The sequence below is a fragment of the Bos javanicus genome, chromosome 4 (genome assembly GCF_032452875.1).
Source record: "Bos javanicus breed banteng chromosome 4, ARS-OSU_banteng_1.0, whole genome shotgun sequence".
NCBI lineage: Eukaryota > Metazoa > Chordata > Mammalia > Artiodactyla > Bovidae > Bos > Bos javanicus.
This window is the reverse complement of record NC_083871.1, coordinates 106,909,304-106,926,791: the sequence shown is the minus strand read 5'-3', so window position 1 is coordinate 106,926,791 and position 17,488 is coordinate 106,909,304. Positions and strand designations below refer to the sequence as shown.

Below are 17,488 nucleotides of genomic sequence, written 5' to 3'. Positions count from 1 at the left end.
AGAATTCTGGAGTAGGGGTCTGAGAACTGTGTTCAGGGGGGCCACACACGGTCCAGAGGTGCCATTTTATGCTCTAGTTTGTGAGTTCAGAATGGATTTTTCACCTCTTAAGGGCTATAAAAGCAAGCAAAGAAGAATGTATATCAGATGCTGTATGCCCGTGTGCAGCTTGCAAAGGCCAGAATATTTGCATTTACTATCTGGCCTTTTATAGGAGAAGTTGCTGACCCACAGTTGCTGAGGGGGCTGAGAGTTTTCAATATTTATGCACCTGTCATGGGCCAGGGGAGAGACGAAGCAAAATCACGCCTGCGGGGCAGAGAGGTCCAGAGACACCCTGCGAGGAAGGTGGGCATCCTGGCCCTTCAGACCCAGCGCCCTGCCCAGCTCCTCCCCCTTCTCCCACACTGACTGGAGTACCTGAAACTCAACTGACCGGTCCAGGCCTTTCTATAAAAGATCACCAGGTGTCCCAAAGTCCAGGGAGTCCTGTCCCTTCTCTCAGAAGGCCTCCCCTCCCTGGACTGGCTGTGGGGAAGCTGAGAGAGGGAGCTTTCCCAGGCCCCCACAGCTGCTGGCCTGTCTCTTTAAATTGCAGGTAATTTGGGAGGAGTAAGGGAGTGTCTTCAGGGCTCCTGCGTCTCCCAGGAGGAGAGATCCTGCCCAGGGAGCTTAGTGGCGGAGTCCCAGCTCTGCCAAGTGTAACGAACTCCTCCGAGGGAGGCCTCTTGTGTCTGGCTGCTTACACCTCGGGGAGACTCCACCGGGCCTGGAAGGCCCTGAGACGGCACCTCTCCGGGAAGAGGGTGGGCTGGCCCTCGGGGCTGCCCATGTGGCCCCCAGGCTGAGTCCAGGTGGGGTCTGGCCTTGGCCCCAGCCCCCCAGGGAGCTGGCCCTCTGCTCCATGGGGTTGCCACTGCCCAAGGAGAAGGGGCACATTCTCTGCCTGTGGAGGAAGCTCTGCAGATGGTTCCAGAGGCAGGAGCCATGGGCCCAGAGGCGGGATGAGCAGAACCTGCTGCAGCAGAGGAGGTAAGCCTCAGAGCTGCTGCCCCTCACCCCTCCCTTCCCGCCCCCCCCCCCAACCCCGGGAGCTCCCCCTCCCCTTGAGGGCACCTCTGCTGGGAAGACCTTTCTTCCAGGGCTGGCCCCTCTGGAGCATTTTGTCTCAAGAGTCTGGGCCTGTGGGGTTAGCGCCAGGTGAAAGGGGAGGGGCTGGCATGGGTAACACAGGTGCTCCCTAAGTTTAAGAGCCCATCAGTTAGGCAGCCTTTCTCGTAAGTACTTTCCTGGAGCCCAGACAACTTGTCAGGCTGCGGAAGGATTAGGGCATCACAGACCTGCACCCCAGAGGTGCTGCTGCTGTGTGTGTGTGTATTCAGTTGTTCAGTCGTGTCTGACTCTTTGGGACCCCCTGGACTGTAGTCGCCAGGCTCCTCTGTCCACAGGATTCTCCTGGCAAGAATACTGGAGTGGGTTGCTGTGCCCTCCTCTAGGGGATCTTCCCGACCCTGGAAATAGAACCCAAGTCCCCTGTGCCTCCTGCATTACAGGTGGGTTGTTTATAGCTGAGCCACCGGGGAGGCCCAGAGATGCTGCTGGGTTAGGACAATTCTTTACATCTCTACTCCCTGCTCCTAGAACAGTCTCTTGGGCAGAAACACACAGTACATATATGTGCACTTGTGGGAATGAATCAATGAATGGGTCAGGGAGGGAACTGCGGACATCAGTAACCACAAAAAAAGGCAAAATATGATAATCATTCTTGTGCATTTATCGCATCAGCCATTGACGGAGTCCGAGTCTTGGAGTGGGGGAGTCGGAGAGGGGTGCTGTTTGTGAAGACGACAAAGCTGGGACTCAGCCCTGGAATTTATTACCCTCCATTGCAGGAGAGGGCCATGGGCAATGGGCCAAAATACCAGGTGCTTAGAATTCGCTGCCGAAGGCAGGCTGAGGAATTTGAGAGGCTCTAGAGTTTGAGCCCGAAGTACATCTCACTTAAGGCTTCCAGCCCCTGAAAACCGCCCCAGACTCATGCGATGGTCCCCCCCACCTCCATCGGTGCTCAGAGCTGGGAGTTGGGAGGAGGTAGGAGGAAGCTTGAGGCCATCCCTGTGTGTGGTTTCTCCTCCAGAACCTCCGCGGGTCTCCCCACCCAGGGGCCAGCAGGCTAGCAGGAAGTCCTCCTCCTGGGACTTTCCTGGGTCCCTAAGAGGCAGATAATATGTCTATTCACCGGGGAAAGTCCAAAGCGTGTGTGTCTGAGGGTCTCTCTCCATCTCAAAGCACAGGGGCCTGCCTGAGCCTGACTGGGAGGCTGAGGGTTAGCTGGAATTCCTGTTGTTTCCCTTCCTCTTGCTCAAGGATTCAGGGCTGGGGAGTGTGCTCCTTTTTTTCTTTTCTTTTTTTTTTTTTTTTTGAGGTCTGGCTCCCCAACTCTCACAGCTGCCGCCCACCTCTCTCCCCCTGGGCCTGGGAGAGTGGGGGCTGACCACATGTTTGGCTGATGACATCTTGAGGCAACAGAACGTTATTGTTGTTGGAGACTGGGACCGTCAGTGATTCCACTCATCCCCATCCAGTCTCGGGACCCTGGGGCTGGGGGAGCTGGGCAGGAGCACAGAGAGGCCCCTGGGGCTTGGAAGTCATGGCGGAGGCAGAGGGGAGGACCTGGGCTGGAGCCGGGGCTGCTCCCCGGTATCTTCTCTGTCCCTGTGTCTTAGCAACATCTGATGGGCCTTCTCTCACAGCCTTGGGCTAGGAAAGCCTGATTCACCACTCAGAGGGCTACTCTCCCCTCTTCCTGATGTCCCCTGTCAGATTTCACAGTTTTCTGGATCCTCTTTTTCCGGGACACCTGGGCCCTGGAACCTTGATTCCCCCACTGGGTGGCTACTCCCCGGAAGGACCTTAAAGTGTCGGAAGGGGAGTGTCCAAGGCAGTGTGATCACTCAGCTTTAAGGGGAAATCTGTGGGCGGCTGGACATACATGCGCTGACCATGTAAGTGAGGACAACATGACCAGGTGAGCAGGGCTGTTACCACCCCCCACCCCCGGGAATGAGGCAGACCCAGAGTGGGGGCTCCGGGTGGGGTGGAGGGGACTCCAGGAGAAGGGAGGCGCTCAAGTCTCTCCAGGAACATAGGGGAACCCAGCATTCTTCTCTCTCAGGTTGACTTTTCTTGGGTCTTCGTTGCCTTTGCCTAGGCTTAAACCCATGTTGGTGGGATCCAAGTTGAACCATCATCTTTCTCTCATTTCCTCTGCATCATCTCGGGGCTTTGCGTATGTATGTGCATACTAAGCTGTTCAGCCGTGTCTGACTCTTTGCGACCCATAGACTGTAGTCCGCCAGGCTCCTCCGTCCATGGGATTCTGTAGGCAAGAATACCAGAGTCGGTTGCCATGCCGTCCTCCAGGGGATCTTCCTGACCCGTCTTAATTCCTGAGATGCGATGTACTAGGTGTGGACTATAAAACGCTCAGCTAAGTTTGCGAAAAATGAACGTGACGCGTTCTCTGCTCTCCAGAAGATCACATTCTTAGGGGCCAAGCACACCGGTCAACATCGACTTGGGTTAAGAGTGAGCTTGGCGACTGTGCTAAGAAGGCTGTGAACAAGTAGCATGGGAACCTTGAGGAGGACAGTGCAGGCCCTGATTCTGATGGGTGTGGACTGTGCTGGGCAGCTTCCCGGGTCTGCCTAACGTGATCCTCGCCCTGAGCCCCTTGCTGGCAGGGTCATCCTCCCGGTAGTTGGCAGGAGGCAGTGAGCACCAGGGATTCTTTTCTGTTTATATAGATCCCTGCATTAGTATCTGTGGGCTGGCATGGCATGCCTGTCAGAAGTGAGGGCTGGGACCTTGGATCACCCTGGAACTTCCTGCTTCAGTAAACACGTGCAGGTCCATGCATCTTGTACTTGAAAGATACAGCTTGGGCACTTAGAAGGGCGGCAAGGTCCGGAATTAGCCACTTTCCTGAGCTTTGGCTTCTTCATCCCATTGCCCAGAACTCAAGCTGGAGGGAGGCTGCCCCAGGGAGCCAGTGCACACCTCCTCCCCTCCGTGGTCACCACTCTAGCTGTTCCCTGCAACCTCACCCCAACACAAGAAAAATTGGGAAGAGCCAGAGAACTAGAAGAACCACATAATTGAGTAGTGAGAGCCTTGGGGCTAGGTTCTTGGCCAAGCATTCCATCTTGAACTCTGTCTGATCTTCTGGATCTAGCTTGGCTTCCTTTGCAGAAAAATAAGAGAATTATTCATCCCGTGTCACAGGGTTGTAAAGAGCAAGCGTGATCGTATGTGAGATGTTGCTTTGGAAGCTGAAAAGCACATTTAACACCTGGGACCGCTGTGATTAAAAAGAACACAAGAACAGTCAAAAGGCAGCTTCCATTGACAGCAGGAGTTAGAGGGACTGTGAGCTCCCTGCCATCAGAGCTGGAGCTATCCAAGAACCAGACTCTGAGCCCCAAGGGGTGTGTGGGACATGCTTCTCTGAGAGGGGTTGGTGGAGAAACCAGTGGGACCCACACACACGGATCCACCTCCCATGCCTCCTCTGACTCCTCTTCAGATCCTGATGAACATGGAGAATAGGAACAGGGAAATGACCAGAGGGGTCCCAGTGCTGCCTCCGACTTGTTTGAACAGACCACCCCAGGGCTCCAGGCCTCTTTCTCCATATGGACAGATTAGACTGGGTTTCCAGGGCTTTCTAGCTCTAAAATTCAGATTTGAATTCTTCCCTAGACACGCTTGATCCTGCCCATTTCCCAGCAACCAAATGCAAAACTTCACACGTGCAGGTCCACACACGAGAGTGTACACGCATAGATGTGTACACGTCCACAAGAACATGAAGTGAGAGGATGGGGCAGAGGAAACAGGGAGAGAAGACAAGTGGCAGATCCTTGGGGCCGGAGGGAACCTCAAGGTGATCAATGACTTGTTTGCTCTGTAAAAAGTGTGCTAGGGTTTATGCCAGAAATCCTATAGCTGTTTCTACTAGTCCAGTATTGAACTAGACTGTTCAATTTTATAATAGTCAAGCAAAATAAGACATTCTAAATTCTGGAAACAACTTTCATATTTTTATCATTTCAGATCTTCTAATTTCTTTCATTGTCTTTTATTAATTAATCTGCAGGTGCTTAAAAGGCTTCATTTTTTGTTTCTTAGTTGAGCATTTAATGATTTGTAAGAAAACATGGACGGAATTTCTCATTCTATTTAATGTGAAAAATCCCTTCTTAAAAAATAGATTATGAATACTTACACAATGAGGTCCGGAGAAGGCAATGTCACCCCACTCCAGTACTCTTGCCTGGAAAATCCCATGGGCAGAGGAAGCTGCAGTCCATGGGGTCACTAAGAGTCAGACACAACTGAGCAACTTCACTTTCACTTTTCACTTTCCTACATTGGAGAAGGAAATGGCAACCCACTCCAGTGTTCTTGCCTGGAGAATCCCAGGGATGGGGGAGCCCGGTGGGCTGCCGTCTATGGGGTCACACAGAGTCGGACACGACTAAAGTAACTAAGCAGCAGTATACATTGAGTTCAGGGCTTCTCTGCCTTGACCCTTTTGACATGTTGCACAGATAATTCTCTGTTACAAGAGGCCGCCTTGTTGAAGAAGCTTAGCAGCACCCCTGCCCTCTGCTAAATGTCTCCAGACTCTGCCAAATCCCTTGGAAGGAGGCAGGGAGTTATCTCTGGTTAAGGTGTGTGCGCTCAGTTGTATCCAGCTCTTTGCGACCTCATGGACTGTAGCCCACCAGGCTCCTCTGTCCATGGGATTCTCCAGGCGAGAATACTGGAGTGGGTTACCATTTCCTCCTCTAGGAGATCTTCCCCACCCAAGGACGTAACCCACATCTTTTGCATCTCCTGCACTGGCGGAGGATACCAAATGGAGATGCATTGGCAGGAGGATTCTTTACCACAGAGCCACCTGGGAAAGACCACTGTTCTAAATCACTGTAAATAAGAGATTCTGGTGGTAAAGTTACGCCTGCTTCTAAATAAAATGAAACTGTCCCTTGGAACAGAGTGAGTATAATTTAACCATTAAAATCAGAAGACATTTTGGCAGTATCTCCTCTTCTTCGTGCCCTAGGGAGATGTCTGGTGAAGATGTGTGGATTTTACTCCAGATCTAAACTTCTGTGTTGGGTTTCTTTGGAACAAACTATTTATTTACCAGGCACAAGAATCTTTGGATGGGTCTGCTATTTTCACTTTCATGCATTGGAGAAGGAAATGGCAACCCACTCCAGTGTTCTTGCCTGGAGAATTCCAGGGACGGGGGGAGCCTGGGTGGGCTGCCGTCTATGGGGTCCCACAGAGTTGGACATGACTGAAGTGACTTAGTAGCAGCAGCAGCTCTTTTTTATGGGGTCCGTCTTTTTTATGGGGTGTAAGTGTAGGCAGCTGTTTGGGAGGAGTTCTCCCTTACGAAAATGGCAACCCACTCCAGTATTCTTGCCTGGAGAACCCCATGGACAGAGGAGCCTGGCGGGCTACAGTTCATGGGATTGCAAGCGTTGGACACGACTTAATGCTCTCTCTTCTGCCTTACTGCCCAGGATATTAGCAAGGGCTTTCTTGGCCTCCCCCTTGTGGCCATGTGGTGCTATTGCAAGTCACACCTCTGCCTGATTCCATGGGAACCATGCAGACTCTACCCTCCCTTCTTGCTGGATCCTAGAGTTTGCCACCAAGAGGAGACCAGGTCTCTACAAACCTCACTGGTTTGGGTCATAAGCCTTTTCTTCATCTAGAGTGTGATCTGATTGAGGTTCCCAAATAAAATACAAGACAGAGTTAAATGTGAATTTCAGATAAACAATGAATAGATTGTTAGTTTCAGTTTGCCCTAAATATTGCACAGACATACTTATCTTAAAAACTTATTTGGGGGGAATTCCCTGGCAGTCCAGGGGTTAGGCCTCTGTGCTTTCACTGCCGAGGGCCCAGGTTTGATCCCTGGTTGGGGAACTAAGATAACAATTGGCCACATGGCACAGCCAAGAAAAAAACAAGAACTTATTTGTTGTGTATCTAAAATTCAACTCTGAGCATCCCCATGTTTTTATTTTGTAAATCTAGCCATCCTAGTTCAAATGGTGGCTTCCTGCCCTTACCAGGCCACTAGGGCAGGCAGCGGAGGCCAGAAACAGAACGTGTGGGGACTGGAGGTTTGAAAGGGACATTTATGGTCATCAGAGATATGTCAGAGAACCAAGAGTGGTGTCTTTGGGGCTGCCACTGACTGGCCTCCCCACTTATGTCCTAGGAAGCAGGGAGTGGACTCTGCACTCGGGTTAGAAGCCCCTTTGGACCCATTTCTAGCTTCGCCATTAACCCTTGGCCAAACAGGGCACAGAACTAGTAGCAAAACAAAGCAACAACAACAAAAACTAGAAGCTAACCGGAGGAGGGCAGAGAAAAGATAAAATTGGAGAAAGTGGCTGACCTCTGACCTCCAAGTGCCCTTAGAAGAGAAAGAGACAGATACTAATCACAGCACCCGAGGTAAAAGTAAGGCCAGAGAAGAGGGCGGAAAACTTCCTGCCGTGTGTGTGTGTGTGTGTGTGTGTGTGTGTGTGTGTGTGTGTTGGGGAATAGTGCTTACTCTCGAATATCTATAAAAGAGGAATTTGTACAAATTGTTGGAAAAGGTAATGGTGGTGGGAGGGGTGGTGATGGTGGTGGGGGTGATGGGCTGATCATGGTGATGGTGGTGGTGAGGGTCATGGTGGTGGTGGGGGTGATGGGCTGGGGCTGGTGATGGTGGGGGGGTGATGGTGGTGGCAGGGGTCATGGTGGTGGTGGGGGTGATGGGCTGGGGGTCATGGTGGTGGCGGGGGTCATGGTGGTGGTGGGGGTGATGGGCTGGGGCTGGTGATGGTGGGGGGGTGATGGTGGTGGCAGGGGTCATGGTGGTGGTGGGGGTGATGGGCTGGGGGTCATGGTGGTGGCGGGGGTCATGGTGGTGGCGGGGGTCATGGGCTGGGGGTGGTGATGGTGGTGGGGGTCATGGTGGTGGTGGGGGTCATGGTCATGGTCGGGTGATGGGGTAAGGGTGGAGGGTGTGGGGGCGATGGTGGCTGGGGTAATAGGGGTGATGAGGAAAGTGGTGGGAGGTGCTGCAAACTTGTTTTGCAGCTGTGTGAGCACACCAAGCATGCTATTTTTTACTTAGATTATATGTTTGCCTAAGGTTGGCTTAGGGGGTGGCTGATGGAGCTAATAAAGGGGGGACAGTAAAGCCAAACCGCCTTCTGGCATTGCTACAGTTCATTCCTTCTACAGAGAGTGGTAACGAGCATCTGCTATCACACCGGGCATATTCCCAGGCACTGGGAGCGCAGCATAGAGAGTAACTAGGGTGGGGTGGGGGGCTGGATTCCAGGTGAAAAGGAGAGAGACAGCACAGCCATGGTGGGGGGAATGGTGTGCCCTGGGGTGCCGAGGCTGAACTGCTGGGTGTCAGGGGCCAGCAGGAGGAAGAAAGCATGGAAAAATAGTTGCACAAAGTCCAGAGAGGACTTCTGAGTTTCTTCTCCTTGGGCATTTAAGGACCCACAAGACTTCTGTAAACGATGCTTGCGTTTGCTGTTTAGAGAGAATGTCTTGGGAGCATCCAGAAGGATGGATTGGGGGTAAACAGGGTATAGGGGAACTAGTCAGAAGAAGATTTTGCTAATCCTGGCCCAGAGAATGAGGACATGGATTAACAGGGATCAGTGGGAATGAGGAGGCAGGGACTGAGTGGGGAGAGCCGTTGAATTGACAGGTGGCTGCCCCTGTGGCTGATGCGGGGGCCTGGGGCCAGCATTTGGGGAGACAGACAAGCCACGCTCTCTCCTCTCCCGATCACCCCTCCACCCCCAGTTCTTGGAGTCAGTTTCCTGCTACTGTGGCCTTTTTGGTGGATGAGCTCCTGTTCACATAACTGACCCTCTGTGGATAAATAGTGTTATTTGATTCACTCCTGTAGAAGGACCAACTAGCTCTGGGCCAGCAGGGAAAAGTAAATAAAGGGACCCCATGTGTCTCAGTTGGAGTCAGTTTTGATCTTTCAAAAAGCATGCAGTTCATTGTAGGCATAAAACTGTAAAGTCAGAGATGATTTGCCTAAAACAGAGACACAGACAGGAAGCAGGGAGAGACTATAACTTGACACAGGGGCCAGAGGAAAGAAAGGACCCATGGCTGCTTTTGGACTGAGCCCCAAAGATGCCATCATAGGGAATAAAGTGCCAGAATCAAGGGGCTTTCCTGAGGAAGGGGAGCATCACACAACAGGAGAAATACCCGCCAGCCTCTGCATGTCGGCCGCCTCCATAAAGATAAGGGAGGCATTTCTTCATACCCTCAGTCCATGAAAATAAGGCTTATCTTGGAGGGTAACCTCAGGACTTCAAGGGAAGCTGCAAAGGGGTTGCTCCAGTGGCCAAATAGGTCAGGAGGTAAACAAGCATTTAGCTGAAACTCCTTCCTCTCCACCTGATGTGCACAGATCACACACACACACACACACACACACACACACACACATACACACACAGAGGAAAGGAAAGCTGTCTTGACACTTAACACACACAAACTATGGAAAGTCGTCTTGGATTTAGCTCATGGAAACTATGGAAAAGTTGTCTTGGATTTAGCTCACACAAACTATGAAAAAGTTGCCTTCGATTTAACTCATGCAAACTATGAAAAAGTTGCCTTGGATTAACCACTCGGTCAGAGAAAGAGAGCTGAGCGCTCAGGCAGCCCCTCCCCTGATAGAGGCCCCACCTCTCTGGATGAGGGACCTCCGGGTTCGGGGTTCATTGCCACTGAGGTGTGAGACTGAGCAAAGCCGCCCACCTTTCTTCCCAACCGGGCCCACTCCCCTCCCTTATAGGATCTGGGAGTCTCCGCTCTTGCTAGCCGCCAAAGAGAACGACATCCAGGCTCTGAGCAAGCTGCTCAAGTATGAGGCCTGTGACGTCCACCAGAAAGGTAAGGAGAATTTCCAGCTGGGTCAGCCCTGTGCCCATGGCCCTCCTCCCACTCCTCCTGCTGGTATAGCCCAGGGCCTTCTGCTGTGGGCCCCCAATTCTCTATGGGCCCCCTTCCCCTGCTCCAGAGAGGCCACGTGACTCTGCTTTTTGTCAATGCCAGGAGCCATGGGGGAGACGGCACTGCACGTGGCCGCCCTCTATGACAACCTGGAGGCTGCCACGGTGCTGATGGAGGCTGCCCCCGAGCTGGTCAAGGAGCCCATGACATCTGAGCTGTATGAAGGTGAGGGGCTGAGGGTCTGGGATGGAGGGAAGCATGACCTTGGTGGTGGACCTGGAAAATCCCATGGATGGAGGAGCCTGGTAGGCTGCAGTCCATGGGGTTGTTAAGAGTCAGATACTACTGAGTGACTTCCCTTTCACTTTTCACTTTCCTGCATTGGAGAAGGAAATGGCAACCGACTCCAGTGGTCTTGCCTGGAGAATCCCAGGGACGGGGGAGCCTGGTGGGCTGCCATCTATGGGGTCGCACAGAGTCGGACACGACTGAAGTGACTTAGCAGCAGTAGCAGCAGTCTGGGGAAACCAAGAGGGAATCTGGGCCCCCTTCTCTTCACCTCCCTCTTCTGTCCCTTCTTCCTCGGCATTCTCGGTGCCCCTTGTTTGAGCATTTCAGAGGTTGAGCACCTCTGAAATGGAGAGACCTAGGGTAGGAAGGATTCCCTTGTCGTTCAGTAGGTAAAGAATCTGCCTGCAATGCAGGAGACCCATGTTTGATTCCTGGATTGGGAAGCTCCCCTAGAGGAGGAAATGGCAACCCACTCCAGTCTTCTTGCCTGGAGAATCCCATGGACAGAGGAGCCTGGTGCGCTACAGTGCATGGGGTTGCAAGAATCAGACACGACTTGGCGACTAAACCACTAGAGTAGGATAAGGCAGGCAGCACTGGGGGCCCCTGGGAGCCCCACCAGGCCCCCACCCCTGTCTCATCCTCCCCCAGAAAGACTGACCTGGTGGAGACAGGAGGGTCCCCCTGCAGGATTCTGTGAAGATAGGAGGGACCCCTACCTGGATCCTAGGGCAGAGCCCAAGCCAAGAGCTCTCTTGTCCAGGTCAGACGGCCCTGCACATAGCAGTCATGAACCGGAATGTGAACCTTGTGAAAGCCCTGCTCGCCCATGGGGCCAGCGTCTCTGCGAGGGCTATAGGCTCCGCCTTCCGTCTCACTCCTCACAACCTCATCTACTTTGGTGAGAGCAGGACCGGGGCTGGGAGGATGGGGGTGGGCACCAGTCAAGGGAGGGTGGGCTGAGGAGGCCCCGTGCCTGGGGAGACTAGGAGAGGTCGGCCCTCATAAGGCCAAAGGCCAGAGCCAAGCCTCCACCCACACCCCAGGCCCCCTCCAGCATCCCCGCCTCTGGTCCTGCTGACAAGGGGCCCTAGGCCCAGAGCAGAGACGGGGGAGGGAGAGGCGGTCACTTGGAGACACCACCCCTCCCCTCCTGCATCTCACGCCCGGGCCTCTGCCTCCCCAGGGGAGCACCCTCTGTCCTTTGCCGCCTGCATGGGCAGCGAGGAGATTGTGAGGCTGCTCATTGAGCATGGTGCTGACATCCGGGCCCAGGACTCCCTGGGTAAGAGCTGGGCTGGAGGGGGCGCTGGGAGGCTGGGGGTGGCAGGGGAGAGGGGAGGGGCTGGGACCGCCCTCAGGCCCCCCCGGGGTGGGGGGTGGTCCTGGGGAACGGCAGGGACTCTGGTCCCAGGGGTCACGTGACACCCCGTGTCCTCTCCCAGGAAACACAGTGTTGCACATCCTCGTCCTCCAGCCCAACAAAACCTTTGCCTGCCAGATGTACAACCTGCTGCTGTCCTACGACAGGCGAGGGGACCACCTGCAGTCCCTGGACCTCATGCTCAATCATCAGGGCCTCACCCCCTTCAAGCTGGCCGGAGTGGAGGGCAACACTGTGGTGAGGGGCCCTCCCCCAGGCCCACGGGGGTCCTTCTCCTGACCCTTCTTCTTACACTTCTGGCCCTTTGAGGAAGTAGATGTGAATGGTCCTCCCCAATGCTGAGGCCCTATTTTCAGCTTCGATTGGAATTTCCTTCTCTGCCCCTGTGTCGCATCTTCTTTCTCTCCCACTTTCTCTGCCCCGAGTCGTTAGGGGCTGCAAGGGTCTAGATCCCGTCCCCAGGGTGGTCTGTAACGCCCATGTTCCCCTGCCCTGCCCCCTCGCACCTCCTCTTTCCAAGCTCTAGAGGGAGTTATGGGGGAAGAGGATGAACTAGGAGGCTGATATGGAGAAGGGTTCTTTTGTCCACAAGGCTGCGGTCTTTGAGTGAAGAGTGAGCCCCCTTTCAAGGGTGCAGCGGTCCTTCTGGGCAAGCGTCCCATCCACACCCAAGGACGGTCCCCTTGGCTTGCTCCTCCTCACTCACTTGCTCCCCCATCCCCAACTTTAGATGTTCCAGAACCTGGTGCAGAAGCAGAAGTACATCCAGTGGACATGTGGACCGCTGACCTCTACTCTCTATGACCTCACGGAAATCGACTCCTCAGGGGAGGAGCTATCCCTGCTGGAACTGATCGTCACCTCCAAGAAGCGGGAGGTATGGTGGGTGGGTGGGGGGGGGCTGGTCCTCAGGCTAGGGAGCCACTACGGACGGGAAGCAGGGGCTCTGAGCCGCTTGCTGCCTTCTCTTTCTGCTGCAGGCTCGCCAGATCCTAGACCAGACGCCAGTGAAGGAGCTGGTGACCCTCAAGTGGAAGAGATATGGGCGGCCGTACTTCTGCGTGCTGGCAGCCATGTACCTGCTGTACATCGTCTGCTTCACCATGTGCTGTGTGTACCGCCCCCTCAAGCCCAGGACTGACAATGAAACTGACCCCCGGGACAACACCATCTGGGAGCAGAAGCCACTTCAGGTGACCCCCAAGGACTAGCAGAGCTTTGGGGTGGCGGGTATCCAGCCCTCTGCCATTTTTCAGACATGTGTCACGTTCCTAGCTCACCACCATTTCTCTCCTTGCCCAGATCTCAACTACACAGGCACAAACTCAAAGACATGCACACAGAAACATACCGGTGCTCTAAGCGCAGAGTTTGAGAGAGCCACACCTCACAGGTTGAAAAGAATCCGAGCGACTGGTGTCCCTAGACAAGGAGGCGGACTTGCACCCAAGGGTGGGCAGGGCAGATGGAGGGAAGCCCTGAGTCCTCTGACCATATGCCTTTCCTTTCAGGAGGCCTATGTGACCCACCAGGACCACCTCCGACTGGTGGGGGAGCTGGTGAGCATCTTTGGAGCTGTCATCATCCTGTTCATAGAGGTGAGTGCAGCGGGGATCTGGGGGTGAGCTGTGTGCCCCAGGGATACAGTCAGAGCTTCAGTTTACAAGTGCTTGGTGTCTTCCCGGCCTCTCCCCAGATTACAGACATTTTCCGAGTGGGGCTCAGTCGCGTCTTCGGACAGACCATCCTCGGAGGACCATTCCACGTCCTCTTGTGAGTCTATTTTCCTCTCACCCCCTACCCCTTTCTCTCTAAGGCTCCAGTTTAACTCCCTGGATCCCTGGCCTCTGGAGAACCCCAGCTCCAGAGGCCTCGCTGTGATGTGTGTGTGACCCTGTGTATGGAGCTTGAAGCTGAGTATGTGGGTAGCACTTCCAACACGCCCTCGCTCTTGGATCCTCAGGATCACCCCAGGCTCCCTCTCATGGCCCCCTCCCCACTCTCCCCCCCAGCATCACCTATTCCTGCATGGTGCTGGTGACCATGGTGATGCGGCTCACCAACACCAGCGGGGAGGTGGTACCCATGTCCTTCGCCCTGGTGCTGGGCTGGTGCAGCGTCATGTACTTTGCACGAGGATTCCAGATGCTGGGCCCCTTCACCATCATGATCCAGAAGGTCGGTGCCTCCTCCCAAACTTTCTATAGAAAGGTCCCAGAGCAGAGGCTGCAAACATTTCTGAAAAGCATCAGATCAGAGAGACCTCAGGCTTGCAGTGGTGGTTTAGTCTATAAGTCATGTCTGACTCTTTGCGACCCCATGGACTATAGCCTGCCAGGCTCCTCTGACCATGGGATTTCCCAGGCAAGAACACTGGAGTGGGTTGCCATTTCCTTCTCCAGGGAATCTTCCCTACCAGGCTTGCAAAGCCAACATGTATATAATCTCTTTGATTTTCTTCTTCTCTTCCCCATTTAAAATTTTTTTCAATCATCTAAAAAATGTAAAATTCTCACTCAAGGGCCATACCAAAATTGATCCAGCAATTTGGTCGGCAGGCCATAGTTGGCCAGCCCCTCCCCTATGCTAGAGGGCAGAGCTGTTGGACTTCTCAGGGTTAGACCTCTTAGAGGCTATAAGGGGCGGTTGCTCAAAAGACTGGTGTGCAGCTGGTTTCCCTTCTCTTCCTTCCCTCTAGATGATTTTTGGCGATCTGATGAGATTCTGCTGGCTGATGGCCGTGGTCATCCTGGGCTTTGCCTCGGGTAAATCATCTGAGATAGGGGCCCTGGGCTGGAGGAAACCAGAAAGCACAGGATGCCTCTAGATAAACCTGGGGGGAGAGGGGGGCAGGAGGGAAGGCAGAGGCAGGAGGAGGCCACGGTGTCTGAGGATGGGATGTGTTAAGGGGGAGAGCTGCTCTTGGGCTCAGGAGGGTGAATCATATGGAAAATAGGGGAACGTAAGAACCCACAGGACGGAGTGATGGAGGACTGGGATGGTGACACTGGAGAGGAAGCAGACAGGACTGAAGTGGGCAGCAGAGAGCGGGCTAAGGTTTAATCACATGGAACTCTCACCCGCTTGGGTGAGAGCAGCCTTCTTTATCATCTTCCAGACAGAGGACCCCAATGAGCTGGGCCATTTCTACAGTTACCCCATGGCACTGTTCAGCACCTTTGAGCTGTTCCTCACCATCATCGACGGCCCCGCCAACTACGACGTGGATCTACCCTTCATGTACAGCATCACCTACGCTGCCTTCGCCATCATCGCTGCTTTGCTCATGCTCAACCTCCTCATCGCTATGATGGGTGACACTCACTGGCGTGTAGCCCACGAGCGGGATGAGCTCTGGAGAGCGCAGGTGAGCGCCCTCGTGGCCGGGAGGGTTAGTGCAAGTCATTCTCTTCCTGCCAAGGGCCAGGCCAAACTCAGAAGCAGGATATTTCGTCTCCCCCCCTCCCCCCACCCCGCCCCAGTATATCTGGAGGGTTACTGCACAGGCGAAATGGACGCAAAGTGTACAGAACTGGATCAGCAATACAACCAAGCAATCCTGGAACAGCTGGAAAGAATTCCTGTTTTCTCAAAAGAGTCAAATCTGTCTTTTCTAGAATCATCAGTAAGAAATGAACCTCAGGAGTAGCGACAGTGGGCTTCCTAGGTGGTGCTAGTGGTAAAGAACCTGACTGCCAATGCAGGAGACACACGAGATGCGGGTTGGGTTTCTGGGTCAGGAAGATCCCCTGGAGGAGGCAATGCAACCCACTCCAGTATTCTTGCCTGGAGAACCCCATGGACAGAGGAGCCTGAAGGGCTATACAGTCCATGGGGTTGCAAACAGGAGAACACAACTGAACCAACTTAGCACACAAGCACAGTAGCTACAACTGCATTCACGAACTTTTGTTACTGAATAAAAACTGAAGTATCAACTTTTGGGCAATATTTAAGTCTTCAAAATTTGACCCAGAAAAACTGGACGTGTTAAAAATAACGCCAAACTCCCTATAGTCACAGAAACTATCTTCAGTCAGATAATTGTGATGGGGTCAAAAGCATGAATTAACCGGATCAAATCATTTTAAAATGTTCTTACAAAAGAATTTATCTCAACAAAAATAATTTCAGCAACATAAATGGGAAATCCTCCAACTAGATGGCATTTAACTGTGTTGTGTAGAAAGTAGAGTTAAAAAAAAAAACCCTAAGCTGGTGACATAGGGTTTGCTCGTGAAAATATTTTTTCAATGTAAATGTATTGGTAGGAAATTTCTCCGCAGGATGTTTGTGTTTCTAAGTAGCCTTTACATCTGTAGGGTCAAAATATTCCGTAGCCCCGAGGACCCTTGCTCTTTGCTCTGCCCACCTTCCTGATCCTCAGAGCGAGGTCTCCCCACTTGCTGCAGGACTGGCCTGGCCTGGACGCCAGGTCATTGGGTGAAGCATCGTGGGGCTCAAGACCATCACTCTCTCCTGCAGAAAAGCAGTGACGAAGCTGATGCCACCAACCTCTGCTCAGCAGTGTGGTCCTCTCTGGGAAACCATGAGTTTCCCAGCTGTTGCTACACTGTGGTCCCTCTGCCCAGAGTCTTCTCCACTCTTCCAGTGGTCTGCACTCCATCTCTGGTTTCATCCTCTTCTGCCCACCCCCGACCCCCACAGGTTGTAGCCACCACTGTGATGCTAGAGAAGAAGCTGCCGCGTTGCCTGTGGCCTCGCTCGGGGATCTGCGGGCACAAGTTTGGGTTGGGGGACCGCTGGTTCCTGCGGTGAGTGACAGCATGGGCTGGCAGGCTTGTTGTACAGGCCTGTGCGCTCCCTGGGCTTCCAGTCTCACTGGGGGAAGGGAAATTGCCAGGCATCAGGGGTGGAGAGCGGCCCTGAAAGCATCCACGTTGTCCCTGGACCCAGCTCTGTGTTGCTTCCCAAAGCCTGGCATCCCCTGTGCCCACTCAGGTTGCAGACAAGGAGAAAGGCCACCGGCAGGAGGGCTGGATGAGGCCCAGAGACGAGGGCTGGTCCAAGGTCAGCCATTCCATCACCTCCTCTGTACTCCCCATCCCCCAACAGGGTGGAAGAGAAACAGGATATCAACCAGCAGCGTGTCCGGCGCTATGCCCAGGCCTTCTGCCACCCAGGCTCGGAGGACGACACGGAAAGACTGTGGCTGGGAGGCCCCTTTGGCACCCACCTGTCGCTTCTTACCCCCTCAGTGTCTCGAAGTACCTCCCGCAGCAGCATCAACTGGGAGAGGCTGCGGCAAGGGACCCCGAAGAGAGAGCTGAGGGGGGTGGTCAACAAGGCTCTGGAGGACGGGGAGGGCTGGGAGTACCAGATCTGAGCTTTCCTCCTGCCTCCTGCCTCCCACCAAAGTCCAGATCTCTCACCTGCCAGGTCAGGGGCGGGGTGGTTGGGGTTTAGAACAGAATACAGGGAAACCGAGGAGCAGGCTCACACCTCGCCCCAAGCACAGGGCCCAGCGCGAATAGGGACCCCGCTTCAACCACCCTGGCCTTACCGCCCTGTCTGAGCAAAGCACTTTACAAAAGGCCGGGATGCCACCTCGGGCACCAGCCTCCATCCAGGGTCACAGCTGCAGACAGCCGCGGAGGTTCGGGAGGTGTACCGAGCAGATGGGTACCGCTGGGAGGGTGTGGGGTGTGATACCGCCTTCCACCTTCCAATAAAGTCACTTCCTGTTCGCCTCTCCTCTCCTCT

General features: G+C 53.9%; 1 protein-coding gene across 1 annotated transcript; it reads left to right on the top strand.

Moving 5' to 3' along the window:
- The first annotated feature begins 681 nt into the window (after window positions 1-681).
- Window positions 682-17,480, top strand: TRPV6 (transient receptor potential cation channel subfamily V member 6). Its single transcript, XM_061414970.1, has 15 exons — window positions 682-1,032; window positions 9,932-10,029; window positions 10,192-10,314; window positions 11,144-11,281; window positions 11,567-11,665; window positions 11,826-12,001; window positions 12,495-12,641; window positions 12,745-12,957; window positions 13,276-13,362; window positions 13,461-13,537; window positions 13,777-13,942; window positions 14,463-14,529; window positions 14,863-15,131; window positions 16,433-16,539; window positions 16,841-17,480. The coding sequence occupies exons 1-15, from the start codon at window positions 905-907 to the stop codon at window positions 17,109-17,111; spliced, it is 2,166 nt and encodes a 721-aa protein (XP_061270954.1). The 5' UTR covers window positions 682-904; the 3' UTR covers window positions 17,112-17,480.
- Window positions 17,481-17,488: the final 8 nt, after the last annotated feature.

Coding starts and splice junctions, on each gene's coding strand:
- TRPV6 (XM_061414970.1), top strand. CDS start 905: ATGGGGTTGCCACTGCCCAAGGAGAAGGGGCACATTCTCTGCCTGTGG. Junction 1,033..9,931: donor AACCTGCTGCAGCAGAGGAG/GTAAGCCTCAGA, acceptor CCTCCCTTATAG/GATCTGGGAGTCTCCGCTCT. Junction 12,958..13,275: donor GGGAGCAGAAGCCACTTCAG/GTGACCCCCAAG, acceptor CTTTCCTTTCAG/GAGGCCTATGTGACCCACCA.